Source organism: Dermacentor silvarum, chromosome 4 (genome assembly GCF_013339745.2).
Source record: "Dermacentor silvarum isolate Dsil-2018 chromosome 4, BIME_Dsil_1.4, whole genome shotgun sequence".
Taxonomy (NCBI): Eukaryota; Metazoa; Arthropoda; class Arachnida; order Ixodida; family Ixodidae; genus Dermacentor; species Dermacentor silvarum.
Window position 1 is genome coordinate 13,726,514 of NC_051157.2, and position 20,503 is coordinate 13,747,016.

The following is a 20,503-nucleotide window of genomic DNA, read 5'->3' on the forward strand; positions in this document are numbered from 1 at the left end:
CCAAATGTATGATGTGTTCTTGAGCAGCTTTTGAACAAGCATCAAGTTACATGAGCATGTTGCAACATGCTCCTATCCATGTTAAGCAGAACACAGCATTACACTACATTATATGAAGTTACAGACGTTCTACCCATGATCCTCATTGCTATTTCTCAGAAATGTGAACCCAACTGGGTATTTTTCTGCAGTGAACACACCATCAAAGGTCACGCAACAATTTCAGAGATGTATAGAACTATGCCTTCGATCACATGAGACAAACCATGGCCATAACTTCAGCATGACACTATGTATCTTCATTATCAAGCCAGCCTCCATCAGGTCTACAAAGTGCTATCATTCAGTCTAGTTAGTCATCTCAGAAAAACAAATGCTGACTGTTTTTGCCACTGTTCCCCTTAATCACTTAATAAATTTACGAGTAAGCAAGTATATAATCAAGTGCACATGCACAAGTTTTTTGAAAAAGAAAGAAAAACAGAAAACTCACGAAGAAGGTGATGTTTTCCGCATCGTCCCACTCTTTCTTTTTATGCTCGTGATCAGCAAAAGGTCGGAAAACAAGAAAAGGCATCTGTCTTTTTTTGTGCCGAGGCCACCCTGTAAAGTACGGATAGTGCAAACAGCATTAGGCATTGTTGGCTATTAATTCTGGCGAGTTGAGTGCAAATAGGCATCTGTAATCAAGAGTTAGAAAGGCAGGTACTCACAGGTATTGTCACAAAGTCATAACGAATGAATGTCCGATCTGGCTGGACGAGCTGGAGAGGGGGAGCACAGGCACACATTAAGGTCGATTTTCACAAATTGAACTGTGCACGAAAAGTATGTGATGAATCTGGAGAAATGAGATGCTAATTAAGTAAATTAACATGAAAAGTACCAACTGTCACTGACACCAGTGAAGCCATATAGCTGTGAACCCTAAATATTTTGAGTCTCTGACGTCAGTAGAGGGGGCCCTTTGTAACACCTTTCCATTTCTAACATGCCGCAAAACCCTTTATGCCCTTGTGCCTCTGCCAGTGCATGTAATACAGTCGAACCTCAATATAACGAGCATGTATATAATTAATTTTTAGATATAACTAAATAAACCCAAAATTTGTTCAGCCATGTTTTATTTCAGTCATGTTGAGATGAAAAATTTATTACACAGGAATAAAGATGGGGACTGCGCACATTTTGCAGTGAACAGCCTATACAAGTGCTTTTTTTGGAAGCCCAAAGGATGGCTTAAAGCACGGCTTCCCAAACTTTTTGACTTTGGGGGAACCCCACCTGCCTTTCTAAAGTGCAGCGGAACCCTCCTCCACGATGACATCAGCAAGCCTGTACCGCAGATGCACCCTACATGTCCTTACAATATGACAACCGCCATTGCCATATGTCGCTAGATTAGGAAGTTGGTTTGAGCTTGTAGGACATACAAGTCCATTCTTATTCAGACCACCCTGTGAGCAAATGAAACGTGTCTAGCATGGACACTGCGGGCCAGTGAATTGCACAGAAGTCAATTTTGAACAACGCTGCCATGATGGTTTTTCTTACAAAAACTAACGAAGTGCAAATGTGGTGTATTTAATTGTTAAATTCAAACTTTAATGTAAAAATCCACCAAAGGGGGTAATGGGGTCGGATTCATTTTGGCTGCTTGTAAAACCCTAAAATGTTCAGAATTGTAGCGATTTGGGCCTGTTGGTTGTACATCGGAAATAGTTTGAAGCGCAAATACACAAAGCTGTGTTGCGCTCGTCTGTGTCTCGTGTGCTCTTTTGTGTCTGTGTATTTGCGCTTCAAACTATTTCCTAAAATGTTGTTCGTGTAACTCCTGGGTTCCCAAACACGTCTGTTCTGGCTACCTACTGGCCTCCTTCCTACTGGCCACCAGGAAAGCCTTGTTTTGCTACCCAGATAATGATGCTCTTGCCTTGTCTATTCATAGAAATGGATTCATAGCCTACCTCAAGAACCATGCACATGCAGTACAAAATGGCTGTGCAAGGCTTATTTCATAGAACTAAAAAATTGGCCACTATTTACTTTCACCTGGCTTGAGCACACATGTGTTGCACAGATTGTGGCTTAGTTTGGCTGTTCATAGCATTCAGTTGTAGCAAACAAAAGAAATAAAGTAGTTACACCACTCGATCAGAAAGCAGTGGACACAGTTTTCAGTAGTGCCATAACGACAATGAAAACATATATTATTTTAGTGTTGTACTTATGGATTCCAGAAGGGTAGATGTTTGGGCTAGTTGGTACATCATTAAAAAGTTTAACTAGTGTGAAACACACGGAATGCAAAGAAGACTTGGACAACACAATAACTTGTACAGTATTTATGTATTGACAGATTGACAAGGAGGTATGTATTCATCAGGTTGCTTGTGCAACTGCAAAATGCTGTCCGTGGAACCCAATCTGGTAACCTTGATCTGGAACCACCTGTCAAACAGTTAGCTCCACCTTCAGTGGGTTGTTTCTGAGAACTTCAGCAGCACTGCAGGGGTTGTGCAATATTGCATTCAAGCTGTGTTGCAGGAAAATGGGCTCTAATAATAACGGTCACGTAATGAAAGGTGATTGTTATTAGCTCACTCATTTTTTGCGTAAAGCCTAATTGCTCTCTTACTCATTTTCTTAAATGTTTGTGCGCAAACAAACGGGGACGAAGAAAAGGAGAACACAAGGACGAGCGCTTCCTTTTCTTCGTCCTTGTGTTCTCCTTTTCTTCGTCCCTGTTTGTTTGCGCAGAAAAATTTAAGAAAATTAATCTGTTCCAACTAGGCCGACTCGCAGTTATGCTGTCTTACATGGCTTTTGTTGCATTACTACAAGAGTGCTGTGAAACAACTAGCACTTTCTGTCAAACATGAAGAGCGACTCACATCAATGACACCCTCGATGAGCTGCTCAATATCACGGACCCTCTGCTGCATCTGTTCATGCTGAAATGCCTCTCGCTCCATACGGTTGATCTTGAGTGCCAGTTCATGTACTTCTTTCTGTGCCAGTACCAGCAGCTGGTGATCAGGGTGGTCGTGCTGTGTGTGCTTTATCAGCTCCTGTAGGGGTAACGCAATAGCAAGAATTTGTCACAGTGACTCAGCGCCTGCTTTCGAAATTAAAATAAACATTTTCTGGTTACACACACAGTAATATATTGAGAAATTGAACTGGTTGGCGTTCATTCCTCTTGTAATGTTCCGAGTACAACCAACAACCATGACAGGACACACCAAACAAGAAACTCACATCAGTTATGCTCTGTTGTTCTTGCCTGGTTTGTCCTTTCGTGGTATTTAGTAGTACTTAGAGCATTGCAAGATGAACACACATTAATTCTTGTTAGCTATCATTCCCAACTGCTCATCCCCTTGTTTACATTTCAGCTCTGCAGTTTCTTCAAAATTTCTAGGTTTCAAAGCATTTGCAAAGAGAGGTCCACTGGCAATCTTGTACACATTCTACTTAAGCAAAACAGCATTTGCTGAACTCCAACTGATGCATGTGGTCAGCACGAGGTGAGTCTGCACTGTAATAAGCACATACTCAATAGTAAAGCATCAATTTAGCAACAAAAATCAATGCTGAGCATACTGCGAGCTCCTCGGACATCTCTGTACACAGCTATCTTTTGAATCCTGTACGAATGCTGACCTCATGCTAAAAAGAGATGTGTCAGTCTACATGTCATCTATTCTAATCTGCACATGAACATGAAAGAAAACTTATCCCATGTTGTAATCATTATTTATTCATTTATTTATTTACAAATACTGTCAGCACAGGGCTATTACAGGAGTGGAACAAATAGAAATGTATAACAGTTAGCATTATGAAAGGTAATCATTACAGATATTTTTGGCATTGAAATCTAAAAGGGGAAAGGAAAAATTATATATAATATTAAATATAACAGCACCAAATAACATATAAGCAAATTAATTAGCAAATAAGTGCATCAAGTCACATATAGGCAAAAGAAATTCTATTAGTAGTTACAAATCAGGATGTCAGCGATTTGTTTTATGACTAAATCAGTTGATGAGGATGAGACGGCATTTCCGGACAGAGAATTTCATTCGGTGATAGCTCTTGGAAAGAAGCTATACTTAAAACAGTCAGTACAAAAAGCAGGAGTACAAATAAATATTGAATGGCAGTGCCTAGAGGTCTCACTGCGAAGAATTTCAAAATAGTCCGCATATTTTATATGAACATTCAAAATGCATTATGTACATTAAACCAAAAATATGTATGTTGATGTTGCTCTCTACACTTTCACATCATACCATGTACAAAAAAAGCAACATGAAATAACCATCAAATGTTTTTTGGAATGCCAGAGCTGCTTAGTAAGTCAACATAGCTACACAGCTGCTAACATTTCACATGTAAAGTTGGACACTGTACACCTAATATCATGCCATGTGAATATCAATGTCAGTACAGTCTGATATGACCAACACTCGACTCAATTAGCAGGTGCTGCTATATTAAATGCTGGATACTGTTAATGTAAAGACTTCATCATCCATTGCTAATGACAGTACTAAAGCAAAATATTTGTGCAGCCCAATACTCTACAGTAAAGCATTTGTTTATTTGTTTTCAGACTGTATTGAATACCAAACCTCTGGCTGCACTGTTAGAACGTATTTGCATTTATCACCCATAATAATGAGATAATGTGTTATCCTTAAAGACACCTACATTTAGCAAAAAAGGAGAATGGTCACCTTTATAAGAAGTTCATAACGAGGTATCCTCTGCACTGGCATGATAAGAAGGGCATCCAGGGCTAATTTGCCTTTGTGCTCCCTCGATGTGTTCTGCGGAGCAGGAGAACAAGTACCAATGGCATCAAAAATATGCAAAGGCAGCTTTACATCTTTCAAAAACACCTGGAGTGCTGATTGCCAACCAGCTACAATTCAATAATGTGAGACCAACCAACCTCAAGGAACTTGGCAAAGGCAGGCTTTGCCTGAGTTGCCATCTTGATGGCCTCCTTCGCTGACTTCCAGTTGTTGATAAATGCAGTGTAGGTGTCTATCACAGGCTGTTTAGTGAACTGCAAAAAAAGAAGTGAGAAATGAGAACCCAAACTGTCAAGACCTTGCAGTTTTTTCAAGGTCCATGTCTTCTAATGTGAAGACACTTTTTTTTAAATTTTAACTTGAGAAGTAAGAAATAAAGTAGTAACAACACAATAAGTGCCTTCAAAAAGAAATAAATTAAATTAACAGCACAATTTTTTAGCTCAATTTAATACAGCATTGAAGTTACTTGCAATAAAGCAAGGCACACCATACACAACTTAGTCGCGGGACAGTAGTACAACTACTGACATCACTTTATGGCGCTTCGCCAAAGTAGAACTGCATGCTGCTCTTTTGCTTCCAGCTTTACAGTGACACATGTCTATGAAACGTTGGTTATTTTGCAGGCGCGGTCGTAAACGGACTAAAAGTTTCAAAACATAGAACAAAAACGAGAATCCGGCATTACGCTACTCACTCCGCATACATGTCACAAAAGTTGCTGCCGCTAAAGAAGCGAGGTTTCGCCGGATGAGCGTTAAAGCGGCGCCGGGAGAGTCGGCTGACCGGCACCACGCTGGCGCCGGACAGTGAAGCCAACCGATTGTGCAACTCTGCTCCGATGGCGCGCTCGCGTGCGCCGTAAAAACGCTATTCGCCGTTGAATTGTGGCCCTCTACTCTCTTTTGTTGATCCTGTTTATGTTGTTGTCACTCGCAGTTTAGCTCTCGCTTCCCTTTCTCTCTCTCTCTTTTATTCGCGGAATGGCGGTCGTATAAATGCGCCCTCGCGGTATTCTCAAGGACCGAAAATTTCGTGACGTCGTCCCTTATGCTTTCGACTCTTTTGTGCGCCCCTTTTCGTTTGAGCGCATATAAACGACCGTTTGGCCGGCTATAAATTATGACGCAGAAGTGAGTGCCTAAATCTTGTACAGAGCGCGCTGCGGGGAATCTTAGCAGGCAGCTATACAATCGATCCCCTGCATGCAGCTAAGCGACAAAGCTACAATAAAAGGCACTTTCTGCACTTAGCAAATGAAAAATGCGTGACGGAGAGAGCAAGAAAAAAAAATAACGAAACAGATTTTTCCGGATTAGCTCGTCTAGACTAAGACGAATGGCACCGTACCTACATTCAGCAACTATGCAAAAACCCAAGTCAACATGCTCCGCATAGCCAATATTTCGCAGAAAGACCCATTCTTCCTCTTTCCCCCTCCCCAAGTGTATGGTAGCCAACCGGGCACGTCCTTGGTTAACCCCCTTACCTTTCCCTCTTCATTTCTCTCTCTCGCAGAAAGACACAGACACATACAGGAATCCAGTAGTAAATACGCTTTCGCCGCTCAAATACGCCGTCAGTGTAAGCGCTTTTCTGTTCTCAAAATTACATTTATAAGTGCGCACGCTAGCTGAAACAACGTTTGTTGGCATTAATACTAATATGTTAATATAAAATCATAATCCCGTCGAAGCGAGCGCATGTTCACTGAGCGCCGTGCAGAAAGCATTACATCAGCGAACGGGATTTGTTGAAAATTAACAAACAGCTCGTAAGGATACCAGTGCATATATTTTATATTATTATATTTAGTAGAAGTATCCAGTTATCCACGTTAACCAGAATGCACTGCGTGAACTGAAGATATATCCTATGTATTGACGACGATTCCATAATCCATAATGCAGCTTCAATAGATGATATATTTAAGGAATTCCGCCTGGCCGTTCCTCCGTGCGTGCAGTTCCATACAAAATCATTAGAGCGTGCGAGTTCCTGGAGTGCTTAATAACGATTCCGAAGTCAGTGGAATTGGATATTAGGCTGGGTTTAAGAAACCATATCGAGGTTTTCGGCCATAACAAGCACAATAATTTAATGGGAGGTAACGCTTTCATTCGGTGTTGCAACAAGCGCTAATGATTCGGTTGCAAGGTTCTCACGCAGAGTTCCTGGTGTTTGTACAACGAGTTCTGCTATAGTAGACATTAATTAGCATGCCTGCGTAGTTAACCAAGTCTACTGATTAATGTTCCTATAATATACAGGAACGATATAGTAAAAAAATTAGCGGTGGCGTCACTAAGGTAGAGACGAGGAGGAGGAGCAACCCGCCGTCGGCTATACTGCGGTCGCCACTCGAGCCGTTGTTTTCTCCGAGGCTCGCAGCCGAATGTGTAAACGTTTCTAGAACGCTTACAGAATGTGACATATCAAGCTGGCACCATAATGACTTTCTTTATCTTTACAGAAATTATTGCCGAATTACAGGCAAATATAAGAGTGTTGCCCTTTTAAATTATTTATTTCACATTCGCTATACAAAATGTGTGCTAAGAAATAGGAGGGAGCTGCAAGAGAAAGAGGACAGGGGGAGAGCGACACGCCAAGCAGCCGCACCAGGTGCCGGGAAGCCGAGTGACGCCACTGAAAATGAGCATAAGGCACGCCTTCCTGCGCGGGTGAACGATTATCTGAAATAAGGTTGCGAAGTTTTATCTGTCAAGTAACGTAAGAGGACGCGACGTTTAAATCTTCACACACAGAAAAACGCGCCAAGCACGGCACGACGCGTCATCGATGGCTGCGTCGCAAGTGCATTCTCGCCCGTCAAAGCTATTGAAACTCATTTCCGGTGCGAAACCGCACACCCAAAACGAGTGCTCGTAAGAGGGCGCTCAAAGATAGCCATGTATATATAGAGAGCTACTGCATATACAATAACTCTAGCCATGCGCTCCTCCTCCGCCGCTACTAGCCATGCACATACGTGTACATAGTTACTGCACAATGGAGGAAGAAGTTAAACGGCATCTGAAGAGGTTAGCCCAGCGATAGGCTTGGCGTGCATGCCACTCCGGGTCAGATGATAACGGATGAAAGAAAAATTGGAAAATGCTTATATATATATATATATATATATATATATATATATATATATATATATATTGCAATAAATATGGCCGTGTACGGCGCGCGATCTTCTCTGCATGTTGGGAAGAGAAGGAACACCCATAGCTTACCGCTTCGACAAAGACGTCGCCCACTTTCTGGCGGGTGTCCCAGCAGGAAAGCCTCTGGCGGAGCACCTCGAGGAATGCTTCGTGGTGGCTCAGGATCTCGGGGATCATGTAGAAGATCTCGTCCACCAGGCTGCTGTCCACCGTGCCCGCAGTGTCCGGGCTCTTCAGCGGACGCATGTACTTCTGCGAAGACCGCGGAACAGTCGCGCTCTCGCCCTACTGATGCACTCGGCAAACAAGTCGCGATAGTTAACGATCGCCCTAAATCGGATATATCGGTACGGACACCGCCAGAAGCATGGGCGCCGCCAAAGCGATTGATTGGTCGACTGATAGGTGGATTGACGGATATACTGAGTGGTCGATTGATTGGTCAACGTTTGACTGCCTGGGGTTCTTAAACTTGCACAGAAGTATATATAGTTAGTCGAGCGTTTTTTGCATTCATACCTTATGCATGCTGACAAGTCTTGGCGTCTGTCTGCATGCGCAGCACCTCGCGCCATGAGCACTATAACGGGCTACTCAACCACCCGTAAAAAAAAAAGAAAAAATTTCGTCAATGGTTGATTGGTTTATGCTAACCTCTTGTTCCCAATAACGGTTACCCACCGCTTATTTGTAGTTCATCTTTCCTTATAAAACCTATTCTTCCGCAACATATGCAGCAGTAGGTCTTTATAGTTATTTACTTATCCATACAAGAGATAACGCGATCTTCTAATGAAGGTGAAAAGACAACCGTTGGAATAAAGAAACAACTGCTTAGGTTAAAGATGACACGGCCCGCCACATCCATGATCAAGCTGATGGCCGATCACTAGTGGGCTACCACGAAATCACAGAAGGCCCAAGAAGGCAGGCAATGTGCTTTTCTGCGATCATGCACAAACCGAATTTGAATCATTGATAGCGTTCCCGTTGATCTGGCAATGAAGGAAGTGACATCATCAACCGCGCGTCGCGCATTATGTGCAGATGCCACGTCAGGCAGGCTGACACCCTTATGGGAAGGTGAAGATACTTACATTGACCAGAATCTGGAGGCTCTCCACGTACGACTTCTCGGTGTCGTAGAGCTCCCCGACGACATGAGTTCGTGTGTCCTGCACAGAAAGAAAGGCGAGAACGTCACGACGTGCTGGATCAAACCCGTTGCGGGAGATTTTCACGCGGTGCTAATCGACGTAAGGTATATATACTTTTAGCCACGCAACGAAAGCGCAAACGGTACTAAAACACTGACAAGCCCTCCTCACATTTAGCAAGAGTCACAGGCCTTGTTGAGGGCTTGCCAAGCTGAACGTGCTCAACCATGTCGCCGCAAATCACAGCGAGGACTCAAACGGGGCACAGTCGACTCTGAAAAACATATAGGTCAACTTTGTCGAAGACGTCATCGTGCTTTGTAGTGCAAGGCTTTGAAGGCCTGAAATTTGAGTACAACGAAAATGTTTCTCTCGTTCTCTTCTCCTTCGGTCGCACGCTGCGTCCGCTGAATAACTCACAGAAATTTGAGACGGCTGGTTGAGTCTGACCAAAGCCGCTTGAAAGCTCCATCATACAATGCAGCATGACAAAAGAAAGAACAAAGAGAGAGACATAAAGAAGTGTGCGCATCATTTTGGTTTATCATTTTGGTGCGCATCATTTTGGTCTTATATTCTTAGCCTAGTTTACACGAGTTCAGCGCAAAGAGCGGACAAATGAAACTGCGCAGAAAGGCGAGTGCGTCACGACGCGCTTAAACAAGCCCTTGGCGTAAGATTCGCGTACGAACTAGGACAGACCTGTCCTGTTTCTCTCGTTTCAAATGTCCGTTCTTTTCTTCCTTTTTCTTTTCTTTTTCTCGCTGAATATTTAAAGTTATAGTTTCTCGTGTCTGTCATTGGGAAGTGTGTCATGAAGAAATGACTCAAAAACGTACATGCACATAGTTCCACTGTGCTGTTGTGCGCAACTCACAAACGACTAAAGCGCAAGAAGAATAAGGCGGAATCCTTGTCGGATCACACGACACCAAAAAGCAGCACACTCCCCTGCACGCAACATTTGACTTGCAATCTCGCATAAAAATCTGTTTGTTGGGAATCCTTGGCATCTATGATGACTTCACTGCAATATTCAGTATTTTATTTTTATTTATATAATAAAAATGCACCTGACACTTTTCCGAGGCTACTACAAACCGAAACGGCAGCGTATAAAATTAAGTCGTTACACAAATTCAAACAAAAAAAAAATTTGTTTCGTGAATTCCGCAGAGCCCAAATGGCTGCTATTGGTCAATGGTAGTAATTCAAAAATCCGAGGACGCCTAAGCACTTCATATGAGTTATGAATGCGAAAGCTATATTGTTTAATTGAACGCCGCTGAGCGGTCCTTCGAGTTATGAACTCATCGCGGGCAAGCGAGCGCGTTGTGACACTTGGCCAACGCCTCCTAGATAGCACAAGGCCGGTGCACTTCGATCCATGACGTCATGCTACCTTAGACTGTCACATAATCTAAAGGGAACGCTCCCGATTAAGAAGTGGTGATTTTGACGTCACCGCTTTCGTCACGCCGGGCTTGGCAATCGAAATTTCCACCCGCCGTTGTTGCTTAATGGTTACGGTGTTGGGCTGCTAAGCACGTGGTCGCGGGATCAAATCCCGGCCACGGGGGCCGAAATGAAAAAAAAAAAAAAAAAAAAAAAAAGCCCACCTGTGTACTTAGATTTAGGTGCACGTTAAAGAACCCCAGGTGGTCCAAATTACGGCGTGCCTCATAATGACAGACAGACAAGCAACTTTATTTAGTCCTAAGGGACTAGTTTGTCGTAGTCGCGGGCCGCACCTTCACCGGGGGCGAAGGACCGTGATCGTCAGCCCTTTCGCAGGCCCTTTGGACAGCCATAATGAGATAGTCGTTTTGGCACATAAAACACCATATATATTTATCGGAATTCGGTCCAATGAGCATGATAAAGCAGAGTGCATAGGCCTAGTAAGGGCCGTTGGTTTAGCACAGTAGATAAGACACTCGGCCTCTGAGCGTGGGCTCGTAGGTTCGAAACTCACTACCGCCAACCTTTTTACTTTCGAATTAATTGTTTTTTATATAAATTTGTGTATAGCGATTAGCGAGGCGAAGTTAGAAGGCAGGCGAGAGCTTGCGCGGACAAGGAACGCGCAGCGGATAACATAGGCTTCCACGAGCAAGGGTGACGTGCGTCGCGGCGATGCCCTCTCTACTCATGCAACACCTGGCGCGCAATCCCGCCAGCGCGGCAGCACGTGCGCGCCTCCGTCGAGGCGCGCACATGACGTGGCGTCGCAGCCAATGGGAATTTAGATGCCGTTTCGCACCTACAGATGCCGGTTAAGCTCAATGGGCCATTTGATGCGAAAGCGGCAACTACACTGGACATATTTCAAGCGTATATTTTGTGGCGTGGTGTTGCTTCGGCGACCTTGCGTGGATTTTGCGCTTCAGCATTTAAAGGTTAATAGTTTTAACCGGCAACCACATGAAACACATTTCGGCAGCTATTACGATGCCGTTCACGCGTAACGCGAAACCGACGCGCCGGTGCCGTAAGTACGCCTGAAAATTCGTCACATGTGGTCGCCACCTAACGACAGAAAGTGAGAGAGGCATAAAGGAGATATGCCTCGACCTGCACCACTACTGTATCGCAGGTAGCACCTAAAGACAGAAGCCTGAACGACAAGCGGCGGAGAAAGAGAATCGAGCGAGTGCAAAACCGAAGCATGATTACGCGCCACCTTGTGGAACACCGCCGACATCGCTCTGTGCCGACAGAGACGAGTATACATCACAGCTTATTATACGAACGATGACAGGAGACAGAGAAGGGCGCCGACTCAGTAGAGGACACGATGCGGAGGACGGGGGTTCGACTCCCCCGGCGGCAAGTTGTTCCCCTTTACTTTATCCTTTCTACATTTCAACTAATATAACGAATAATTTCCGCTATGCTTTCCTTGGCCCAATTATCTGTTCCCTTCATATGGTTGTGACGAACGAATATCGGGTCTTTCGGTTTCCCTTGACAAAGACGAGTATACATCACAGCTTATTATACGAACGATGACAGGAGACAGAGAAGGGCGCCGACTCAGTAGAGGACACGATGCGGAGGACGGGGGTTCGGCTCCCCCGGCGGCAAGTTGTTCCCCTTTACTTTATCCTTTCTACATTTCAACTAAAATAACGAATAATTTCCGCTATGCTTTCCTTGGTCCAATTATCTGTTCCCTTCATATGGTTGTGACGAACGAATATCGGGTCTTTCGGTTTCCCTTGTCTTAGTTCAAAACGCTCTTTTTTTTTTTTTGAGGAGGAAACACTTTATTAAAGACCCGAAATGAATGCGCAAAACACTGTTTGGACCGATAGCTTAATAGCTAGTAGCCGGTCCAATATTGACTTTGCATACAGGTTATGTACAAGGAGAAAAACAAGCAACGCTCACATGTAACATGTCCTTGACATGTAAGCATAAAGTGTTACTTAAAAACACACTATACCAAATTCTAACAACCACAGATTCATACTTATGCAATTGAACAATTCTCTGAAGGAAACAAACATTTCACAACCCAAATCAAAGGGGAAAAACAAAGAAAAACAAAAATACGAAAAAGAAAGAACAATCACGCAGCAGTAACAAGACATTTCACCGTTCTGTTTGGTTAGATAAGTAATACAGTTTGCAACTCATGTCAAAATCTCTAGCTACTTTTATTTCTATTGGTAGCTCATTCCAAACTTTGGCGCCGGCAAACTGAATTAGCCGTTCACCGTACAAGTTGCTACATTTTGGTAGGTTAAAATTGAGATTAGAAGCATGCCTAGTGTCACGGTTTGGGAAAAAGAAAATGCTCGACGGTAATGGAGAATTAGTTTGAATAATGTTGTTTATCGTGATGCAGATCTTATAACTTCGCAATGACATAAAAGATAAAATACGAAGCTCTTCAAAAAAATTTGTGCTTGATAGGCAGAATGCGCTGGAGCTAATAATCCGTAATGCCCGTTTTTGAAGACGCAGTAAAGGCGATAAGTATGTCACATATGTAAGTCCCCAAGATTCAATGCAATAGCTAATGTGAGAGTGACAGAACGAAAAGTATAGAGATCTAAGCACGGAAGATGGAAAATACTGCTTGGCTTTTATCAGAGTGTAGCACCCGAACGCTAATTTCTTACATACATTGTTGACGTGGTCCTTCCAATGGTCCTTCCTCTTACAACATTCTGGCAACGTGAAACATAAAATGGCAAAAAGATGATGGCACGTGCTAACCTGCCGCGTGTATAAGCAACGATAGCTGTGAATTTCGAAAAAAAGGTCAATCAGCTCATCAGTACGGTTTCTGGTACTCTCCCGGTTCCGTAGCTGCTGCCCTGCTGCACTTCTAAAAAAATTTAATACAGGTCGCGGTGCCACGGCCTAATGACAGCGTAAAAAAAAAAAAGGAAACAAAACGACGACTGCGCACAAAGGTAACGGCTTAAGTGCTCCATTCTTCGAGCTCGACGACAACCACGGGGCAAATGTGGAGCGGAACAGGGGAGAGGAGGCAGAGGAGGCAGAGGAGGGGAACAGCTAACGAGCGGCCCAATTTGGAAGCGGCGCGATGCAGACGCCAGCGTCAGGTGGCTGCAGGATAAACGACTGGCACAAAATTTATTTATATTGTTTCCCCTATGCGAAAAGGAGCACCCATCACTATTATAGGGTGACTACATCAAATCACGATGTCAAAATCACGGTGTCAATGTGTCAATGTCAAGGTAAGTCAGGGCGACCGCCAATCATGTGCTCCTCCACGCCAGGTTACATAGAAGGCGGAGGAGCGGATAACTTTATAAAAGGGCTGCAGCTTCGAGCGTCACGTTTTACGAGCTGTAAGGGAAGGCGACGCGTTTATGTTCAGAGTATTTTTGGAGACACGAATACAGAAACTGACAAAGGCACTTGCGTTAACCGACAACAGGAAGCTCATGAAATAGTTGCCTGCGCAGTCGGGCAGAGGGCAGGTGGCAAAAGGAGCAGCAAAATGTCCTCTGCAGACGTTGCATACAATCCCTAAAAGATCTTCCTACACGCGTGCATAGCTCAAAAAAAAAAAAGAAGGTCAAAAATAAATAAGAAACAAGAAGGAACAGAAAACGAAAAAAAAAAGCGCTTGTTAAATCTGGCTTTACCGCATTAATACACCTTATGCGGAGAAGCCCGCTTCTGCGTCTTCCTGCGTTTTACATTAAATTATGGGGTCTTACGTGCCAAAACCACGATCTGATTATGAGGCACGCCGTAGTGGGAGACTCCGGAAATTTGGACCACCTGGGGTTCTTTAACGTGCACCTAAATCTAAATACACGGGTGTTTTCGCATTTCGCCCTCATCGAAATGCTGCCGCCGTGGCTGGGATTCGATCCCGCGACCTCGTGCTCAGCAGCCCAACACCATAGCCACTGAGCAACCACGGCGGGTCCTGCGTTTTACAGGCAGCTCCAGAATCGGGACGTTGAATACTTGCACGCACTAAGAAGGTCTACAAATTCGTGAAGCGGCGTGCTGTGCGCGCGGCGCAAGCTACACGCCGATGATGAGCGTCTAGTAGCGGGATAGTTAGTGGCAAACATGGCGGATCGAAGACGTGTGCCAGATGGAGCGAGCACAAAGGCCGCTCTGAAAGTTCTCGGAAATAAAAAGGCGAAGGTCAGACACATCCAAAGCGTCAAATAAATCAAAGGCAGTCAGAAGCGAGTATAAAGCTATCGAAGGCACTGCAAAGCAGCATTGTCGCAGAGCACATGGGTTTTTGAAAGAAAAGCTCGAATCGCCAGCCCATTACACGGCACGTTAATGCAGAGCAGCCAGGGATTTGTATCCTCATGACTTTAAAAAAAATGAATAAACTTTCCAAGAATGCTGGGCACAAGCTTTACCAAAAAGATCCTTAAAGGCACGTTTTAGAAATTTCGCTACCGAGTTCGTCGAATAGTGATGGAGAAGCGGGTTCCAAATATGTTCGTCGGCTGTCCTGAGCAGCACCCACTTTGTTTGCCAACATGAAGCTCATCCTCAAGCACTACCTAAAGGCCACACTATTTCGTGCCGCGGACGTTCACTGACTTCCTCTGCGCGCCTCGCAGACTCCGAAGCACTGCATCGTACAGATAGCACGTCGGCAATGTGAACACGTGTATTTACATTGTGCTAAACACACTCCTCCTAGTGCCAGGTGCGGGAGCACAGTGACGCACCACTCCCCTTTTCGTACCCCCGCTTATTTTCCCCATGCATAGCCGTTGCGGCTGGACCAATTACCCAATATAGCCGCGTTTAAGCAATCAACTGTTCCCTTTTGTTGGTCTCATCACGTTCCCAGTCCCCAAAGAGGTCGCCGAGTTCTGTCGTGCTTCCAGTAATTTACTTTCTCGGAAAAAAGGCTGATCGTTTTTCCGCGAAGCTTCCGGATCATCCTCCGTACGAACGAAACACCCCTCCACAGCCCCCCCCCCCCCCCCCCAAAGAAAAAAAAAAAGAAAGAAAAAAGCACGCCCTTGCTCTGGCCCCCGATTCCTGATGTTCGACCCTCATCTCCGCGTTTTTCGGGTTAATCCTATACATCCTATTTTACTTTTTTTTCTCTCTCTCACTCTATGCGCGTTAGAGCTCGCGTTCCAGCGCGCGCTATACTATCGATCGTTCTTCCGTCGCATGCACGCAAGGATATTTAGTAACGGCTACGAATAAACCAAAGAAACGAAGACAAAGAAAACAGCGTTTCTTGATGACCTGACGGTAGGATGAAATCGATAAGCTCAAAAATATTAACACCCCGCAGCGCGTTGAGCGCACCTGTGCGAGATCGCACGCCTTCCGTCTAGAAGCAAGGTCATATTAATAAGACAATATTTGGAGGCGTTAATTTAGGTTAACCCTGGAAAGCCCAGTAGCAATGTTACAAAAGTCTCAAATAAGACTAAGACTACTCTGGCCATCTCCCATATCAGTGAGGTAGGTTTCAATGTGACGTGACAGGCAAGCGCTGAACGAGCGAAACCGCATCCGCGCAGGTTGTTAGGGTACTAAACCATTCTATGAAAACACTATTTTTTTTTTCATCTTCTCTCAGTCTTCATCTCATGGTGAGACATGACATATCGGAAGGCAGCGCTTCTTCCTGAGCAAACTCTTTCGATCGCCATCATCGTCATCGTTGTTGTTTAATGGAAATTGCACCCAGCCAACAAGCTGGGACTAATCAGGGTTCACCGTGAAAATAACATGAAAAAAGTTTATCTCCCGCAAGCGGCGAACTTGACAGTAAAGACCACCAAAATATATCGAAACACCACAAATCAAGTGAACAGCGAAAAGGCAGGTTTTTGACGCAGACGAAGGAAATTGGAAAGAAAAAATAAACTGCATTATTATTGTGAGAAAAAAAAGAAAATGTTGATTTTGCGCGTCAACCTTCATTATCGCGATGCAGTCATGCAAAAAGTCACATACGTTATTTATGGCACGAGCCAGGCAACTTTCAAACATTTTGCCACGCCCTAGTGCACCTTCTTTATTTTCTTTCACTTTATTTTTCTTAATTTTTTTTGTCAAGAACGTTCTCCTCTAGCTAATAAGACGTACTGCAAAACCTTGTTAAAACAAGGTGAAGGGGGAGGCAGAATTACTTCGTTATATTTACTACTTCGTTATATCCGTTATTGCATATGGGGATTTCAAAAGGAATTTCACTTATTCGTTATATCCATTATTTTTTTATATCCCGTTTCGTTATAACGATGTTTGATTGTATTCCTGTGAAATACAGCGCGCACACGTGACGAAAGACAATATGAAATAACACATGTGCAGCGCTTCAGACCAGTGTCTTACTTCCGTTTTCCTCTCATCTCTTGCCGGTTTGTTTCTTCCTGTGCGTGAGACGCTACTAATAGCCAAGGAAACAATGCAATAACACAAATTATTCCAACGTTAGTGCGTGGACTTCTATGGGACTTCTAGTACGGTTGCTTAGTTATTGTTTTTTTTTTCTCTCTATTTCTTTCTGTGCGATGGTGATACAAGTAGGAAAGTACTACGCCGCATCTTTCGCACGCCCATTACAAGTCATTTGACACAACAGTAAATCGAACCAAAGCATCATACGTAAAGTTTTATATAGTATCGATATCCTACGCCTGTTACTATGGTCCGCTGTAGATCCTGTAAGCGCGAAACAGTCCCCATTTTTTTTTTTTTTCCTGTCCCTGTCGTCCGCCCATTTTTCAATATCATCCCGTGGCAACTCCTCCGACTCGCCGTTTTCATATTAGACCACGGTTTACTTGACACATCTGACAACTGTGAACCGATGTTCGCCGGTCGTCGCATATGCCAGCGTTTCACACGAATGCAGAAAGGGGGTTAGACGCACGCATTCTGCGCGTCGAGGTCTCCGCTTACGAAATAACGCATTGTCAATATTGTCGACGGTGTCTTTCGAGAAAAATAATGAATTCTGTCGCCACCGCCTGGCGGGGCTCTAGAAACAAGAAAGAAAGAAAGAAAACAGTGAATGCCACGTTTTCGCAAAACATGCCGAATTTCATACAGGAAAGAAAGAAAGAAAGAAAGAAAGAAAGAAAGCGTACAGTAGAAGAATGATAGTAAAGCAAGTCTAAAAGCGCAGCGCCAGTATGCGCATCACACACACACACACACAGAGAGAGAGAGAGAGAGAAGTCATAAGGGAAAGGCAGGGAGGTTAACCAGGCTGAGTCCGGTAGGCTACCCTGCACTGAGGAAGGGGGAAAGTGGATTGAAAGAGGAGAAGGAAGAGAGAAGTTCACACCCTGCACAGTTACACAGCCAAGCGTTCATCGCTGAGTCGGTCACAGGCGGTCATACAGGCCGGTGCGCCTCAAAAAACGCAGCAGCGCCTTTGTAGCCCTGCACATAGCAGACGCACGAGGCCATGGTGCACGGGCCCAAGATCTTCTCCTCCGCCCTGTCGTCTTAGTGCCCCAAATTACTAAGAGGAACTCGGAACATAACACCCTTGTCAAGTATGACTTTAGTTACCTGAACTTTGTAATTTTTGTTTATCGACCTTTCGAATCAATAAAATATACCTAAAAATTGCTATGTTATAGTACATACCATAATAAAGTGCTAGGGAGTAATTTGGGATACAGAATCCTTCCTTTATTTTAATGAAAGGCAATATACCGCAGCTAGTCCTTAACCTATTAAGAAAACGCCTCTATTCTTTGGCGCTCCAATTCAGCGACATTGCAAAAATATTAAGCGCACTTATTCGCCACCGCGTTCTCTGCCAACAGAATTATGTTTTCTCGTACATTCAAACTATAATCCGACGCCACCATGTCTGTAGGTTGTGGTTAAGTCGTACTTTACCATTTTTTCTGACGGATTTTACTATGAAAAATTAAATTTTAGTTCACTAACACCTTGCGCCATGTGGAGGGCCTGCGCGGTCGGGGTGGTTCGGGATGATTTTCTCCACCACGGACGCCGGCGCCAACGCCGGATTTTCAGCGACACGGGGCCCTTAACGCTGTCGCGTTAGAACGGCTTCACCGCGGAATAGTTAGCCACACGAGATGTACTCTACCGCATAATGCTCTGCGGCGAAACTCTCTCTAAGTACGTAGCCGAAAGCCTATCGCATCTAATGCTCAACGTTCTCGAAAGCGCTCAGCTAAAAAAAATATTTTGGCACGCGTTTGACCCGACACGTCTGCAACAGAGAGATTACCGTTAATCTGCAGCTGCACGACACAACTGGCAACGCCTAATAAGCGTTCGAGCGCTGATTGCAGCTCACATATGGCATGAATGCCAGGAAATGGGAATTTCATTTACTGGTGGCAACGAAATGCTCAAAGAGAAACAAATCAGAGAAATAATTTGAGCTGCATCAGTAAATAACTCTTTTACAATACCCACAGAGCCACTCTTGCCGAGAGAAGAGGCTTTCTTTCTTTTTCGGTAGGGTTTGCCACAAGGCATAAAGAATAAAAGTTGAGGCTTGGCTAATTTATAAAAGGCGCAGAAACAAAAGACAGGTGGCAACACTGCCTCGAAGCTCCCGCGCCTTCTCGCCGCGACATCACGGAGTTTTATGGCGTCAGCTTGGGCTAGTTATAATTTTTATCGGCGAAAGTTCACTACACTGCATTCTAAAGAGCCAAATGCAGAACTTGGCAATTTCAAAGAACATTCACTAGAACAAAGAACAATGGCCCCAATGCAAAACTTTGAAATCCGTTACGCCACACTGGCGTATACCGGCGCTGCGGTCTCAGCGCGAAATTAAAGGAACGAAACCTTGGCCTTTATTCTCACTTCTAATAATCATACCGCGAAGCTAACGGAAATAGAGTTTTGAAGTAACCCTTCATCAGACTAGATTGTTGAGTGCTTGTCTTTGGTGTCCCTTATACTGGCCACTTTTTGAACAGCAGGAACACACAAACTGCGGAAGTAAGTTTCGCTTGAATAACTAATTCGCTCTTCCAAGACTGGCCCGTACTGTACGTCAAATACCTCCGAGTGCTTCGATATTCCATCCGCTGTTATATGGAGAAAATCGCGAAATGACAAGCATGCCGCAAAAAAAAAAAAAAGGAAACATAAATCATCATCATCATCAGCCTATATTTATGTCCACTGCAGGACGATGGCCTCTCCCTGCGATCTCCAATTACCCCTGTCTTGCGCTAGCTGACTCCAACTTGCGCCTGCAAATTTCCTAACTTCATCACCCCACCTAGTTTTGTGCCGTCCCCGACTGCATAAATACAAAATATAAATACAAAACAGCAAATGATAAAGACAAAACAAAGTCCCGGGCAGCATGCATCCAATTAAATATAAAGACAGACGGTGTCACATATACAACAAAAATTGAAGTCGCAAGCCTGACGCCCATCGCGACGATAGAATTTTCTTTGCTGCTGTCACGACAAAACTGGTGGCCTTGCTGTCACGATAAAACGGCAAACTTACGACAGAGATTGCTGTCGTTACGAAACAACCAATTTTTCACGGACGTAAGCTTGTACTACAAAAATTTCTGCTAGCTTCCGCCGCGACAACAGCAATAAGTCCAAAAATAGAAGAACTGCTGTCACAGCGACAGAAACTTCTGTTTTCTTCCTCGACTGAAAAGAAAGAAAGAAATAAGAAGAAAAAAAATCACCAGCCCTTCCCCTGTCGAGAAAACGGGGGTAAGCGAAGCTTGTCATGTGTGTACCTGACCTACTACTTCACCTTCCCTTTCCTACTACTTTTCCTTCCCTTTCGTGCAACTTTCGAGCCTCGGATGCGGAAGCCTTCACGGTCGGGTCGGCACGTCTATGGGTATGTCGAGAAC

At 44.2% G+C, this 20,503-nt stretch overlaps 1 protein-coding gene across 2 annotated transcripts in view; it reads right to left on the reverse strand.

Moving 5' to 3' along the window:
* Nucleotides 1-20,503, reverse strand: part of LOC119449474 (rho guanine nucleotide exchange factor 17) — a 157,390-nt gene that overhangs the window by 28,556 nt on the left and 108,331 nt on the right. For both annotated transcript variants that reach the window (XM_037712656.2, XM_049665234.1), the window contains 7 exons: nt 9,106-9,183; nt 8,078-8,260; nt 4,967-5,083; nt 4,749-4,841; nt 2,895-3,071; nt 714-764; nt 494-603 (listed from right to left, as the gene is read on the reverse strand). In XM_037712656.2, the coding sequence (XP_037568584.1) occupies nt 494-603; nt 714-764; nt 2,895-3,071; nt 4,749-4,841; nt 4,967-5,083; nt 8,078-8,260; nt 9,106-9,183 (809 nt within the window). The remainder of the gene's footprint in view (nt 1-493; nt 604-713; nt 765-2,894; nt 3,072-4,748; nt 4,842-4,966; nt 5,084-8,077; nt 8,261-9,105; nt 9,184-20,503) is intronic.